General features: G+C 50.0%; 5 protein-coding genes across 5 annotated transcripts; 4 read left to right on the top strand and 1 right to left on the bottom strand.

Moving 5' to 3' along the window:
• Window positions 1–2,186: 2,186 nt before the first annotated feature.
• Window positions 2,187–3,904, top strand: G6M90_00g088430 (uncharacterized protein; the record flags this gene model as incomplete). The annotated part of the gene is made up of 2 exons (XM_014686784.2): window positions 2,187–3,300; window positions 3,645–3,904. 2 exons carry the CDS (start codon window positions 2,187–2,189, stop codon window positions 3,902–3,904), a joined length of 1,374 nt encoding a protein of 457 aa, XP_014542270.2.
• A 630-nt stretch (window positions 3,905–4,534) lies between these two features.
• cpr-8 (Calpain-like protease palB/cpr-8) lies at window positions 4,535–7,442 on the bottom strand (the record flags this gene model as incomplete). Its single annotated transcript, XM_014686783.1, has 5 exons — window positions 4,535–6,176; window positions 6,252–6,565; window positions 6,649–6,874; window positions 6,945–7,294; window positions 7,425–7,442. The coding sequence occupies 5 exons, from the start codon at window positions 7,440–7,442 to the stop codon at window positions 4,535–4,537; spliced, it is 2,550 nt and encodes an 849-aa protein (XP_014542269.1).
• A 1,399-nt stretch (window positions 7,443–8,841) lies between these two features.
• ANT1 (Peroxisomal adenine nucleotide transporter 1) lies at window positions 8,842–10,070 on the top strand (the record flags this gene model as incomplete). The annotated part of the gene is made up of 4 exons (XM_014686782.1): window positions 8,842–8,942; window positions 9,018–9,562; window positions 9,627–9,864; window positions 9,932–10,070. 4 exons carry the CDS (start codon window positions 8,842–8,844, stop codon window positions 10,068–10,070), a joined length of 1,023 nt encoding a protein of 340 aa, XP_014542268.1.
• Window positions 10,071–10,728: 658 nt separating this feature from the next.
• Window positions 10,729–11,093, top strand: RPL29 (60S ribosomal protein L29; the record flags this gene model as incomplete). Its single annotated transcript, XM_066131329.1, has 4 exons — window positions 10,729–10,735; window positions 10,794–10,845; window positions 10,898–11,000; window positions 11,058–11,093. 4 exons carry the CDS (start codon window positions 10,729–10,731, stop codon window positions 11,091–11,093), a joined length of 198 nt encoding a protein of 65 aa, XP_065987501.1.
• Window positions 11,094–12,828: 1,735 nt separating this feature from the next.
• Window positions 12,829–14,784, top strand: VTS1 (the record flags this gene model as incomplete). The annotated part of the gene is made up of 3 exons (XM_014686781.1): window positions 12,829–13,339; window positions 13,397–14,698; window positions 14,759–14,784. 3 exons carry the CDS (start codon window positions 12,829–12,831, stop codon window positions 14,782–14,784), a joined length of 1,839 nt encoding a protein of 612 aa, XP_014542267.1.
• Between the last annotated feature and the right edge of the window lie 434 nt (window positions 14,785–15,218).

Genomic DNA, 15,218 nt, shown 5'->3' on the forward strand with positions numbered 1-15,218 from the left:
TGCCGGCTGGTATCCACGATGAGGTGAAGAAGATTCGGATGCAGCCAGGCATAATAACCCCCCCCCAACCTCACGGTGAATTGCAGGTCCCAGCTTCAAATTGAAGTTTCTGTTCCTTCGATGCCCAGGTCAGCACTCCAGGCCAGTGGGCCCTAGCGTCTCTCGCCCATCATGATAATTGACGAGTCCTTACCCAAGTATTTAAGTCCTTAGTTACTGGACGCACTGGCGGAGAATATCAAAACAGTCCTGTGGCTTTAGACACTGTACTTTACTTAGTATACATCAATGTCACTCAACACTGCTCACTGCACGTGGAGTCTGGTCTCTGTGGTCAACTCGTGCCGGTCACTGTACTCCGTACAAGTTGCCTGTACTTGGCCGAGGCGGTCGACCAGCAGACTCCTCATGTTGGCTACCGGTACCTACCGGTAGGTAGTGTGGACTTTTGCAACATTATGCAGAAGTACATACTCACAGCACCGTGTTTCCATTCATTTGATGTTTTGGTCTACGCTGCTCACCTCTCTGTTAGACTTTGCTTTGCAGTAAAAAGCTTCACAAACATTTGACCACAGCTTCGCGACAACAACAACACCCGTTTTGAGTTCCATTTGATCGCATCGACCATAAACACCTGCTCCGCTCGGCTGACGAATTACTTACCTGTACTTTTTAGCAAGTAAAGGAGCCCTCACCATCCCTACTTACTTAAGTACCTAGGTAGGCACTGCCACAGGCCGGATAGTGCCGTCGTAGAAAGCTTCAGGCTAAACCGCTCATGGCACCTGGGTCGGAAAAATGTCGATATGTAGAGGCGGGATCCGACTGCGACTTGGACGAAGGTAATGTGAGGCAGGTTGACCTTTTTTAATATTGCCCAGAGCTGTTCCTGTTCCTGTCTCGTCCATCCTATCCCATCCAGCCCTGCCCGTCCCTCCACTCGCGAACCCGCCAGTCCGCCCTCATCGCCCGCCCGCGCCCCCGCTCTCTCCTCGAGGGTCGAAAGGGTCGAAAGGGTCGAGAGGGATGACAACCGCCCGGCCATAAGCTCTTGCTTGTTCGCTCGCACCCTGTCTTCTGCAAGCCCTCAATGACCCTGTTCCTTCCTGTCTTCACCACCTCCCAACTCACACGCGCTGGTCATTCCATTCTTTCGTTCCTCCCCCACTCTGGAGATGTTTGTTCTCTCCTTGAATTTTTGGTATCTTTCAACCCGCGCTTGATCTTGTTGTCATCGTCCCTTCTAAGGTTGGCTGCCGCCTGTTACCCGCCGCCAGCGCCTTTACACAACCCAAGCCTTACCTACCTCAACCGCAGCGACCAGAAGGCGGGCTATTTCACTGCCCAAACCGCAACAACCCTCGGACAAAGACCAATAACCAGTACCTCTGTAGACCCATTTTGGAGGGGGAGGGTTCTTTTTTTCAATCCTCAGCAAAGCTATCTCGGTTCGCCTACCCTCTCTTTCAAACAGCATTCAAGAATTGCAACACACTCGTCCAATAAGTCCTAATCGCCCTTGAGTTCCAATCTGACCCTCAAAGTCACTTTGGTCGGGCTTTCTCCTACGAGCGAGTCTGTGTGCTGTAGCCATTTTCTTTTGCGTTAACCTTCTCGCTGATTGGTCATTTCGTCAATAGGAAGGCTCTCATATACTGACATCGTTTGCTTGGCTATTGAGAACCTGCAACTTGAAGCGGTGGTGTACTTGTCTGTACCAAATCAACAAAAGGCTTGCCTCGGGTACCAAAAGAAAAAAGACATATCCCATCACTGCTTCTGTTGTCAGGTTTGTCAGATTCGCGAAATTTTCTGCGCCGTGTACCGTGCTATACAAAAAAGAAGACCATTTCTCATCGTCAAAAAAGCAAAGGGGCTCTTCTTGTTACCAGTGCTAGCATCGGTATTTGGGCTGGGTCTCTTGATCGTTCGGAGAGTCATTGTGCCACTCTTGCAGGGCCGGCTTCTCAGTCAATCACACCTCTTGCTCCCCATAGTGCCTGGATTTATTCACCCTCCCTAATTCTTCTTCGTCCTCCTCCTCCTCTTCTTCTTCTTCGTTTTTTTTGTGCCGTACTCGTCTTTCACCTCTGGCATTGGAGCTGTGGTTTGCTTGATGCCCTTGTTGCCCTTTCATTCGAGGGCCATGGCCAATTGAGCTGCTGACAGCAGAGCTCAGAAGTATGACTACGGCTGCCCAGCAGCACCAGCAGCTACAGAATCAACAGGCTGCCGAGACTTTCGATCCTGATGAAGTTCTTCTACGAGGCAGTCCTCTCATGAAAGCGCTGCACCCGAAGCTCGAGCTCTCCCCCAGTCCGCCCCCGGACATTCCTCCCGCACAAGTCAGTCTTAGTCCTCCTCCCATCGACGGCTTTCCAAGGTCTAATCGCCCAAAGATTCGCCCCAGCTCCGGGGATGCCGTTCTCGTGGCATATCTCGATAACGGTCGTCGCCCAGAGATTGCTCGTGCCGCTGGCTATCGAGCGCTTCCTGGCGCCGACGAGGAGGAAGAAGACGGCCTCCTTGGAGACCCTTCTTCCCCGAGACGAGTTGGAGAATCGCCAGTATATGCTCGAGCTAGCGGTAGCGTACCGCAGTCTCTGGGTGCCATGACAAGTCCCAGACTCCAGCATCTTGCGGCCGATGCTCTTCAGGCCGTCACAACAGATCCCGTGCGTGCCTCCGTCCCAAGGGAAACTCCAGATATCGCATTTTCAACCCGACACTTATCAATAAGTGATGACCGACCACACAACACCACATATCATTTGGCCTCTAGGGATGCATCGAAACAAAACGCAACAACTAACAACGCAAACAAATCTCCCATCACCATGCTCACACCAGCTAGCGGCGGCTTGCCACCTCTACAGATGGATTCCCCAAAATCCGAATGCAATGGTCATATTCTCCCATCCATACGGTCTACACTTGGCGATATCAATCGCATCCCCTCCGAGCCGCCAACCCCAGCCGACAAGGATATGCCGACTCTGCACGGATCTAGCGCTCACTTCTCCCGATCCCCCCCAGGGACTATGCGACGCCTGCCCCCGATGTCCGCACCACACGTTTCTCCTCCCATCTCTCCGAATGAGCCTTACCAACTCAGCCTGCCGTCACCAAGGTCTTTGCCTGCATCCAGTCCGTACAGTGGTTACACTTCCAACGGCCTTAACCATCGACCAAATACAGAGTATGTGCCAAGTGCTTGTGGTGAAACACCTAGCACCGACCAATCTGCCCTTACGCCATCCACGACTACTTCCGTGGTGGATCGAATGAGCATTGACGGTATAACCAATCCACCTGTTGGATTATATGCTTGCAACTTTGCGGGATGCACCGCGCAGCCATTTCAAACTCAATATTTGCTCAACTCTCATGCTAATGTACATTCATCGGCTCGCCCACATTATTGCCCTGTCCAAGGATGTCCTCGGAGTGAGGGCGGCAAAGGGTTTAAGCGAAAAAACGAAATGATACGGCACGGCTTAGTCCACGATTCACCGGGCTATGTCTGCCCGTTCTGTCCCGAACGGGAACATAAGTACCCGCGACCTGATAATTTACAACGGTACGGTACTTTCAACTTACCAAAGTATGAGGAGACAATACTAATGTAGTCTACATTGTAGACATGTGCGGGTCCACCATGTTGACAAGGACAAAGATGATCCAATGCTTCGAGAGGTGTTATCTCAGCGGCCTGACGGGCCAAACCGTGGTAGGAGAAGGCGGGGGACTGCGTCTTAGTGTTGGCTTGCGGTCAAACCGAGGCTTCGGACCGTGGTGCAATGCAGCAGAGCCAGCCGCCAAAATTTATTTGTTTATGAGTACACCTGACGATACCACCGGAAACCAGGTTTCATTTCACGAGATCCACGAACGTCATTGAGCAATTTGTTTTTCTGACCTTAACTTGCCTTTCTTCTTTTCTCGGCTGGTGAACGAGCTCCCAGGCTTGCGCTCAAGACTTGTAGTCCAGCTTTAGGCCACAGGGACGGCATTGCATTTGATAAGCTATGCTCCGAAACGCATCACCTCGTTCTGACGGGGAAATCATTTGTTCCTCACGGTTTTGACTCTATCTTTTCCGTTCTTCATTTTAATTTCCTCGAAGACATGCTCGGCGTTGAGGCTTTATATATACCAGGCTAAACATACCATTTGTCTTTATTCATGACGATTCTGTCCCACATATCCTGTGGGAGTCCACAATTATTCTTTAGGGGTCCACAAGCGTCTGAGCTGCTTCATATATATAATGCATATATATGCATGCATGTATTTATTAATTTGGATTTTCGGGTCTTCTTTCTTTTGAGAACTCGCAATGTTACCAACAGAAACAACTGGCATCAAAGGATTCAGGCGTTAGAAAGGGTATGGCGAGCACTCCCTTGGTTACAGTGCCGTGGGACGGTTAGAGGATTTACAAAACGGATTTCCCTTCAGCTACATCTTTTATGGTATATACGCCACGGCATGTGAGAATGCGCCAGTCTATTCAACTGAACAGCACCATTCACACTGATTCCCAGCTGCCAATCCGTACAGGCGAGTCACTAAGAATCTCTCCATCGATTGCCAGCGCTGCGCCATGGGACCCCATACTTTCGATTAGTATCCACAGCCCGTCTTTTCGTATGCGCTTAGGCTCCATGTCAAACTGGGGGGTGCGTACCGTACTCCCGGGATCTTGGAATTCGTTGTCACCAGAGACTGCTATTGTGACTTGTTCTGGTCCCCAGCCGTGAACGACTGACACACGAACCACCTGGGACGATGGTGGCTGCATCTTGCTACCAAGTTGTGACGTAGCACTACTGTGTAGAGACACGCTTGCGCTGGTTAACCAAGACACGTCAACTGGTATACGAAATCGCTCATCTCCTTCCGCTAAGTGAACATGTGGTAACTTCGTCAGGAGCCTACCCGCACCGTCCGCCGGTACAGGAGCAATAGTGGTCGGTACCATTGACGAGACTCGCACAGAAAAGTTGCCCAGCTGGGCCGCCTCAAAAGTAGAACACACAAGAGTATAAACTCCTGGCTCGAGCATCGCAATATCTGCCACAGCACACCCACGACGATATTCCCCGGAGGAAGCTACCAAATCTTTTACCCTCACAGCTGTTACCCGACGGCCCTGCGCCCATATAAGATCCACATGAACGTGAATGTCGCTGGCATCGGCGCAGAGGAGGATAGAAACCGGACTTGGACTTTCAACGGAGAGTCTATACTGAGGATTTTGAAAGAAGGTTCCACATGATGCATTGCCACCGGCGGTTCTCCTCGTCCAGGCTCCAAGCTGCTCTGTGAACTGTGACATGCTCTCTAAAGCCTCTTTCACCTCAAGCGGGCTGTGCGAAAATAGAGACATTGTAAAATTATAACGAGGCAAAGGGAGCTCGTGTTGATCAACCACGATTGTGTACGGCTGTCCAGGTCTTGTATCGAGGCGGGCTAGCGTTTGATGCGAGTCGACGTACGGACCCCGGTAAATTTCGCCGCCACAAATTTGAAGCTTTTGCCCACCATTCTCGAAGACTGATATGCTCATGAAACCGAGTCGGCGGGCCGCAGCAGCCATCGAGTCTCGCCTCTCACGAGCGATATCCAGCTCAGCATCGACGAAGTGGCGACTGACAAGGATCCAAATGGTACCAGCACTCGGTGAGGTGACGGAAAATTGGGGGTTTCTGGACAACGATGCGCTGTATACCTTGGCGGGGAGTTCCCATGAAAAGTGGTGGTCCTTGCGATAGGCAAATAATGCTGGGTTCCAGTTGAGATACATGGATTCAAAGTGCTGCGCAACATCCTCGAAAGCCACCCACAGCCTGCTACTAGAATTTGGATCATGTGCCAGCCTTTCTGTTGATAGGCCGGTGTTAGGCGACTTGATGAGAGTGGAAGATGCAGAGCCTAGCCACCCCAGCGCTGTCATAGATGGGGCGTCACACCAAGGATTTTTAATCAATAGTCGCCGACTGGAGCCAGAGGTGTCAAGGTTCTCGACGGCATAGTCATGTTCCCCGATCAAGCCCATTACCTCCTCCTCCTCGGCTGATACCCGACCAGTCCCCAGAGTTATCACCACGTCTCCCGACTTGTGAGCGGCTTGTATTCGCTCCCAGATGTTCTCGAGGTCGATGTCCTCTCTTTTCAAGAATTAGTAAACGTATTCACGTAGTAAGTTACCGATTAGTTTGCGTTAACAGGATCATCAGGGTCACCTTTGTAGAAAGAGTTGCTCCGGGATCCACCCTATGAGAACCCATAAATCTGTGCCTGAATTACTTCCTGGGAAATCGTAGCCGCCTCTGACTTTGAGATATGCTTTCTCAAGCAGAGCTGGCCACAGGAGATATGGGTTCTGCCTGTCGACCACGAATAATGCCCGGCCTGTTCGGGATGAGGGTAATCTGTCGTCAACTACGACTTTGCGGGCACACCCGTTGAAGTTCAGCTTCATCACATACTTTCCTGAAGGGGATAGTCTCGGTTTATCGTTTGCAAGATCGTAAGGATGCAGAATTGAAGAAAGCACCTATCGCCAGCAAAGGTGAAGTTTTATGATTAGCACAGCACATCAGCAAGCATGGTAGCTTCAACCTTCGATGACATTCTTACCGCGTGCTTCCCCGTCAGTACATTAAAGGCCGCCGAGAGACTAGCCACTACAGAGCAGTCCGTCGTGACGTCTTGCATCAAATCGCTGTGGTTAGAAACCTGCATCATAGCATCTTCACAAGCCGCTCTATCAGTTTGTTGAATCAAATTAAATAACCTTTGTGGCCTCACCCACGCCGCAAAGTTGTCGCTTTGATTTGCTGATAAACAGAAATCCGTATCATCTCTAAAACCAAGGATGGTAGTCAGTCAAGCAGTTACGGTATATCGTGTTGTAGCAACAGAGGTGAACTCACGTAAATGGATACTGGCCTGGCAAAAGTTCAAACTCGTCCATCCCGGGTCCCTCTTGCCAAATGGGAAAGTCATTTCCATGGAGCTTTGAACCTAGTCGCAAAATGGATGCCGACCTTGGTTCGGACAGCGATGGCCGCATGGCAGGCAATTCTTCAGGCTTTGCCACTCCACCCAGAGTAGCCTTGAGCCTTTCAGCATATGTAATCATCTCCTGGCACTTTCGTCGAAAACGAACGGTGTCCGTCTTGCTAGCAGCCTCTCCTGCGGCTCTCATGTATAACTCAGCCGCTTTGATGGCATTGTTCAGCGCATCTTTGCCTGCTCCTCCAGTCGCTAGAGATTCTGCGGCCTGTCCATGTGATTGAACAAGTTAGTCTTCTCCGACTTGGTTTGGTGTGGTAACGCACGAAAAAAGCATGACATGCCATCCTGGAACGGGCTTCTAGTTGAGGCGTGCTTTCAACTGAGCAACTACTTACCTGCGCTCTCCTCTCCATGCCGAGCCAATGTTTCTTACATCAGTTTACCATTGCGCGGGTAGAATACTGACGCGGTTCCTTGGCTTCAAAGGCTCCTCGGGTAGAGTGAAAAACTACAAGCTCCAAGACTGGAAGCCTAGCCACTTTGTCAAATATTGAAGCATAGGACTTGAGCTAGCGTAGGTCAAGCGGTGCAGAAACAAAGCTTCATGTCACCAGCAAAATGACGGTGATGGCGGGGCAGATGTAAGTGGGGCAAATTCAAGCTCGCAAGATGTCATCAGTGGAGCTGGCTCATTGCTTCAGCGCAAGTGCACCTGATGGAGGAACTTGCCGCATCGAAGTGTTACAGTGTTGCGTGTATCTTGATTAGCAATGCGCCGTAAGAATGTGATGATCCTGATATGCCAAACTTTAAAATATCCTGACATGAGTTTTACTGCAAATTCGAGGCGACAATCAACTAGCATGTTAGTAGTACGTAGTCATCGTTGGGAGGCACGGGACTGCTCAGTGGTGCCTGGTGTATCTACAGGGCAGACATACCTACCTACTTACCTAGGTACTTACATACTTAAGTCTAAGTAGGTATAGTATGTGAAGTGTTGCGGGTGGTTTCCTCCAAAATCTTCCTGGTCTGACCAGACCTAGCTCGGTTATTGGTAGCGGATGTTGGGAGGGCAATGCTGGCAGTTGGCACATGTGCAGCTATCAAGGCACGGCTTTTTATCTAGAGTCTGGTGCGCTTGATCAGACACGCATAAAAGACTGTGCCACGTTTCTCGGCAGGGCACCTGGCTAGCAATTTCACTTGAAGCATGCTTGTATCCCGCCTAAGCTTCTTGCACACCACAGAATAGTGTTTGCGCAGACCTGAGTGGTCCCAGAGGCTCAAGGTCAGTAACCAACTCCATCGTAAGCACCAAACTGCATCCCAAGTAACTAATTAATAGGCAGCGCTAGCCTCTAGGCTACGTGAGAACATTGAACCGAGGTTCCGCACCATGCACTTGTGGGCCATCCGGTTTAGTGCCGATGCGCTTCACCTGGCACGGGCTTAAAGCCGCAAGACCGAGGTCCAAAGAAACCGCCTCATCCGTCGGCCGGCGAAACGGCTAAGAACAAGATATCATCCCGGCATAGACGTGTCACTCCATCCACTCCGTCCGGGTAGTGCCGTCAATGGTTTTTCTCGACCAATTCCTCACTGCACAATAATAACGATCCCGACTTCGCTCGGGTGCCAGTCTCTTGGTATGCTCTGCTATCCCGGTTGCAGTATCACCGACTTCGTCGCAGTGCGCAAAGTGCCAGATTTACTAACTACCTGAGCACCCAGTCGTCAACTTGTTCAAGATTAACCGAACGACACGACCCAGTCAACGTCAACGTTTTTCCCTTCCAGCGCAATCTCGCCATGGGAGCGCAGTCGAAACCCGAGATTTCGGCCTGGGCCCGCGCGTCGGCAGGAGCTACGGGAGCTGTCCTCGCCAACGCCTTGGTATACCCTCTGGATATGTATGCCTGCTCAATTGCAGCGTGCTGCCTGCTGGCAACAGGGATAATGTTGCTAATTCCAAATTGTTGAGATAGTGTTAAGACCAGGCTTCAAGTGCAAGTTCGCCAAGACAAGACCTCGTTCGACTCGGACAGTCCGCATTACACATCAACTTGGGATGCAATTTCGCGAATCATGGCAGACGACGGAATTCAGGGCTTGTATGCTGGCATAAATGGTTCCCTTATCGGTGTCGCATCAACAAACTTTGCATACTTCTATTGGTATACCGTTGCCAGGACCTTGTATGTTAAAACAAACAAGACTCCTGGTCCACCGCCGTCGATGGCTGTAGAGCTCGCTCTCGGGGCTGTTGCCGGTGCTCTCGCGCAACTCTTCACAATTCCTGTGGCTGTAGTAACAACGCGCCAGCAAACGGCGCGAGCTGATGAGCGTAAGGGTCTCTTGGCCACAGCTCGAGAAGTTATTGAAGGGCCAGACGGCGTGTCCGGATTATGGCGTGGGCTCAAGGCCAGCTTGGTGCTCGTTGTCAACCCTGCCATCACATACGGAGCATACGAACGACTCAGGACCGTTTTCTTCGACGGCAAATCCACTTTACGGCCGTGGGAGGCATTCCGTAGGTAGCCAAATGATTTGTCCGCTCCGCATCTGCACAGTGCTAACCAGCCGATACTCTTTAGTTCTGGGAGCTCTGTCCAAGGCGTTGGCAACCATCGCCACCCAGCCTCTGATCGTCGCCAAAGTTGGTCTGCAATCAAAGCCTCCACCGACGAGGAAAGGCAAGCCGTTCAAGAGCTTCATCGAAGTTATGCAGTTTATCATTGAAAACGAAGGACCTCTTTCACTTTTCAAAGGTATTGGACCTCAGATTTTCAAAGGCTTTCTCGTTCAGGGTATTCTGATGATGACGAAGGAGAGGTACGTGGACGACACAAATTCGACATTCAACCATTGCAATGAAACATGGAACTAACTAGGAAAACAGGGTGGAGCTCTTATTCGTCTTATTCCTGCGATACTTGCAATCTCTTCGATCAACTCAGCTACGCAAGGCTTCGGATATTGCATCCTTGGCGGCGCAGCACACTTCTCTTAATGTTTCGAAGCCACTTGCAACGTCGTAACAGATGTGGGAGAGACGACTGTTTAGTCAAAAAACAATCTGGTTTATCGAATCACTGGGTATTTTCTCAGCGCATTTGTACATGTTTAGTTAGAATTTTTGTCTGAGATGTCTTTGCATTCCACGATATGATACGAAATTTAAGGGTAGATATTATTATTGGCAATCAAAGTGTAGTTGCTGTTGTCGTCGAGAATCATCTTTGAACGCATAGTGGATTGTGCATTGCGAAGCAATACAAGGCTAAAATAGCGCGGAGAGTTGCGTGCAGTGTCTCGCAATTCGGAATATTCAAATCACAAGCTACCGATGATGAAGATCTTGTTTCTCTATTAACAGGAACTTGAGAACACAATTACTACCTACCGAATATCTATCTGGGTAGGCGCCTCTGCACAATCCGGCTCCAAGGATGCAAAAGGAAACAGATTTAGGTGAAAATATTGGAAGACCAGTCGACTTGTCCTGTTAACACGACAGTGAACCGCCACCCAACTTCGTAACATGGAGGTGGAGCCCATGTCCAGGTTTCCATTATGTCAGCGAAGTGGGTCACCAGCAAGTCGTCTAGGGCTTGGAGCATCACACACTTTTTTTTCGCAACCTGATTTGGAACTATCACGAAGTCATCCTTGACATCAGACATCTGGGAAGCAGCCATGGCGAGTAAGTAATGCGACAGTTTTTGTCCTTGGTATACGATTTACTGATACTAGGTGGATAGAGTCAAAGAATTCCTCGCAGCACAATCAGTGGCGCAAGGCCCACCGCAACGGGTTCGCCAAATCTCGACAAAAATGTGATTGCAAAATACTGACGGATTGACAGCATCAAGAAGCCCAAGACTTCGAGGTACCCCTCGCTGAAGGGCACAGACCCCAAGTTTCGACGAAACCACCGCCATGCTCTCCACGGTACCGCTAAAGCATTGGTATGCAATACTTCCCGATATAACGAATCTACAATTCGAAACTGACCAACGGAACAGAAAGAGGCGAAGGAGGGCAAGCGAGAAGTTGTGTGAGGATATATGATCACGGCTGGGTTGTTGTGGTTACTGAACGCGAACGTGCTGGATTGCCCCGAGAGGTCAAGCGGCAGTTGATACAGACATCGAATGGAAATGCTACTGCTCATGCCTATTGTCCATATCAGAGGACGTAGTCGATAAACAAATAAAACTACCATTGCAGGTCCTCGAGGACGCCATGCAGCTACGTTTGTTTTCACTCATGTTGTCCGGGAAGGTGATTTCGTCTCGCCGGTGTCACTTGGTGGTTATGCATGACACGCGAATCTAAGCCTCAATGTATTGGGTCTAGAAGCCTCAGCGATCCTGTTACACTTTTGTAGTGTAGGCGGTTAGCGGTCCTCTCGGCTGAACTTACAAACGTGTCCGGAGCCTCAACCAGTCACTCATTAAATAAGTCAAGTTGCTCCAACGGCCAGTATCCCAGTAAAGTCTCGGGCATGAATCTGCGAATACAATCGGACGCAATGACCCCCCCCTCAAAATAAGTTGTCGCCAGTAATTGTGTCGCGATGAGCAAAACGAGCCTATAGTGGGTCCTACTGCACGCTTGCTGCCTGCTCTGCGTTTCTTCAACCTCTCATCCTGTCCCTTCTCTATATTTTGCATGCTTCGTAGTCGCAGCAGCACGGGGGGAGCGTTAGGCGGCCCTTTCTATCGCATTACAATTGTCTGCTAAGCTTTGGCGATTCTGACCCCATCAATCCATATACGTACGAAACTAAATAAGTGTGCATCAATGCATGCACAGTCTATATCTTTGTAGGGAGGAGACGAATGCTTTTTTAGATGGTTGCCACATGGGAGGTCAGCACTGTCGTGACATGGAGGCTGAAACAGACAATGGTTGAACTTTGAACATGCTAAATATATACTCAGAAAGGCGAGGTAGAATATTAACTCGGACATGTACTGATGGTCCATAAATATGCCAATAGATATGAAATCATCGGTGCTTTTCCGCTAGATATATTCATATTATGGTCGTTCGTCCCTGGCAGATACACAGCGTATGTATGTATTCGTCTTGTCAATGAAGCTTGGAAAGTATCGCGGTCCAGCCAATCAACTCCTGTTGAGGCCCCAGATTTCGGGTCCCTCGTTGTTCAGGCCTCTGGCGCCCAGCCCCTCTGCCTGTACATGTGCCTTTCATTACCTAAGGCGCTTGAGCCCCCATCCAGGGTTTATTGTGCATCAGAGCAGGACTTGGAACCCACCTCAACCAGACGACTGACCAGAGTGCTTCATGCCAGCACTTCCTTTTCCTGCTACAGCATCACCAACAGGGCTCTGGTCCGCACGCCACGCGGCAGAATCTATCACTTCTTTCACTTTGCCTGCCTGGAAGCAGACGGACACAACGTGTATTTCATTAATCACCTGTGGGCACGCCCTTTCTGTTCTTTGTGGTAAGTATCTTTCAGACACTTGCACTGATCGTTCGTCCTGGCCCAACACAAACAAAAGGGTTTGCCCTTCTGATCAACTCAACCGTCCCTGGGCATCCTCTTGAAGAAATGAAAGTAACAGATCTTTAGCTCGACCTGTGTTTCTTCTGCTGGAACATGCAGTAGCCTGCTCGTTCTTTCTTGTCTAAACTCCTTTGAGGTCAGCCGGTCACTGCAGGAGTCTACGCAAGCTTCTCTCCCCGACCCTGATCCAAGCCTGATATTCACGCCGGCTCGTTCCATCTTCAAGGCTTATACTCGACGACCCAATAGTTCTCAACATGTCTGGTAATAACATCATTGGAAATCGAAATAGTACCCCAGAGGCGAATAGTACCTCGACGCTACGCCCACCATCGGCCAGGGCAATTGGCTCAGGAAGCTCCCTTCGAGCCTCTGCCGACATGACTGTCCTCACAGGTTCATCTTCTGTTAGTCGTATTCGGCCTTCCTCCGATTTCTACGGCCAGGCTCAGCAAGGGCATGGCCAAGGGAACGCGGAAAACGACTCTCAAGATAAAATCGCACAGCAATGGATTGCCGATATTGACCAATATGAAACAACTTTGGAAGAAATGGCCGCTGCAACTTTAGACCAGGACTTCAAGGATGAGTTGAGTGCTATAGAGCAGTGGTTTCGGGTCTTGAGCGAGGCGGAGCGGACTGCCGCCTTGTACGCTCTCTTACAACAAACCACTCAAGTACAGATTCGTTTCTTCATTCAGGTTCTTCAACAGATGGGGAAAAACCACCCTATGTCAGGTGTCTTGTCTCCTGCAAATTTTGACAAAGGTACGCTGCCGCTTTGCCAACCTCCGGAAATCTGGCCTCGGTCTCTAATGATTGCAGACCCAATGTCCAATCGCCTCAGCGATGCTATGAACAAGTTAAATGTTGATTCGGCCCGCAACTCCTTTTCCCGAAACTCAACTATAGCTTCCGCTAAGCGAAACTCCGGCCTTGACCCCTCGACCATTAATGCTATGTTTCCTGACGCTGCGGCAGCGATAGCAACAGAGAAAGCAAAATTCACACAGCAAACCGGAAATCCTCCATCCTCGAATCGCAACTCCGCCGCCATCGATACCCGCGTGTCGATCTCGGGTGGACAAGAAGCCCGTGATGCTAGCGCGCTGAACCCAGCTTCCCCATGGGGTGCCGGCGCTGTAAATGAGCCGTCAACTGCCAAAGGAAATACATCACAGGTGCCAATGGGCCAGTTTGTGCAGCCACCGCCTTCGGGGGGCCTTAGGTCCCCACGGCCACAGATGGCCGGTGGTTCTACTATACAAAGCACCACACTTAATGCTCCCGAGAAGAATCCCTCTGATCTGCCTTTATTATCCCCATATCAGTCGGGTAGCGGAAATTGGGCATCCATGGTGAATACTCCAATGGCGCCGACGTTCAATGCGGCTACTACCGGTGGCAAGCAAGCCGACATGATGGCAAATGCCACTGTTATGAAACTTGCTGCACTCTCAACCGTCAACAATCGTATTGCCTTGGATGACGTACGCAAATACCGCCGTGCCAGATCTAACGATGCGCCCGGTAGCGCCCACGCTCAGGTGTCACCTTCCAGCCAGGCTGTAAACCTGCCGGGTACCAATGTAGTGATGATCAATGAGCACGGTCAGGTTTTGAGCCCCGAGCAAGTGCTGGCCATGCAAGCGCAACAGAGTATCGGGCTTGGAGGGCAAAGATCCCGCCCTAGCTCTCCTGGTTTAGCGATGCATCAGACGTTGGGACCTGTGCCGCATTTTACTTCACCACAACACAACGGTTTTTTGAGCGCCTACGATGGCTCGTCTGGCCTGTTGGGCACTGGTATCCCAGCCGTAAGTTTAGGTCAGCTAGGTATGACCGGTCACGAAGGCTACTTGTCAGATCATTCCGATATAGTACGGGGTCGTTCACCTAGAGGTCGACGAGGTAGTTCCAAGGCACCAGAAGATCCGGCCGATCCGACGCTACTGCAGGACATTCCAAGTTGGCTCCGTAGCCTTCGTTTGCATAAATACACAGAAAACCTAAGAGACATGAAATGGACAGAATTGATTGAACTCGATGATAAGGCGCTAGAGGAACGAGGCGTCAATGCACTAGGTGCACGAAGAAAGATGCTCAAGGTCTTTGAGCAAGTTAAAGGTATGTATTTCATCCCCCAGTGATGACTGAACGACTGCGGTGATCTGACGCAAAATGCAGAAGCAAAAGCCGAAGGCAGGCTATGAGAATGCAAATTCTTAGATCAATGCTGCTTACTGGCAAGTTGTGACATGATAAATATGGTTATAATTGCAAATCTATCCAATAAACGAACTAGAATTGGCATTATTTTCCCGCGCAAGGGCGATGGCACACAGTGAATATATGTTATTATTCTTGCTCAATATTGACTGGCGTTGTGATTTTGCTTTTCAGGCACCTGATACAAAGGGCATTCATCGAATGAATTTGTGTACTCGTATCAGCAACCTAGAGACTAGACAATAGTGAAGTGCTGATCAATCCATGTAATCTTTTGGTTCTCGAGATCAGTACTAACCTACCAACCTACCTAGGTACCTAGGTAGATAGGAAGGCAGTAATAGTAACTATATCTGGCTGGACCTCTGCAAGTCCTGATAGATCCTACAACAACTATGTCCGCGAGCTATTCCAACTT

This window comes from Metarhizium brunneum, chromosome 5 (genome assembly GCF_013426205.1).
Source record: "Metarhizium brunneum chromosome 5, complete sequence".
In the NCBI taxonomy this organism is placed as follows: domain Eukaryota; kingdom Fungi; phylum Ascomycota; class Sordariomycetes; order Hypocreales; family Clavicipitaceae; genus Metarhizium; species Metarhizium brunneum.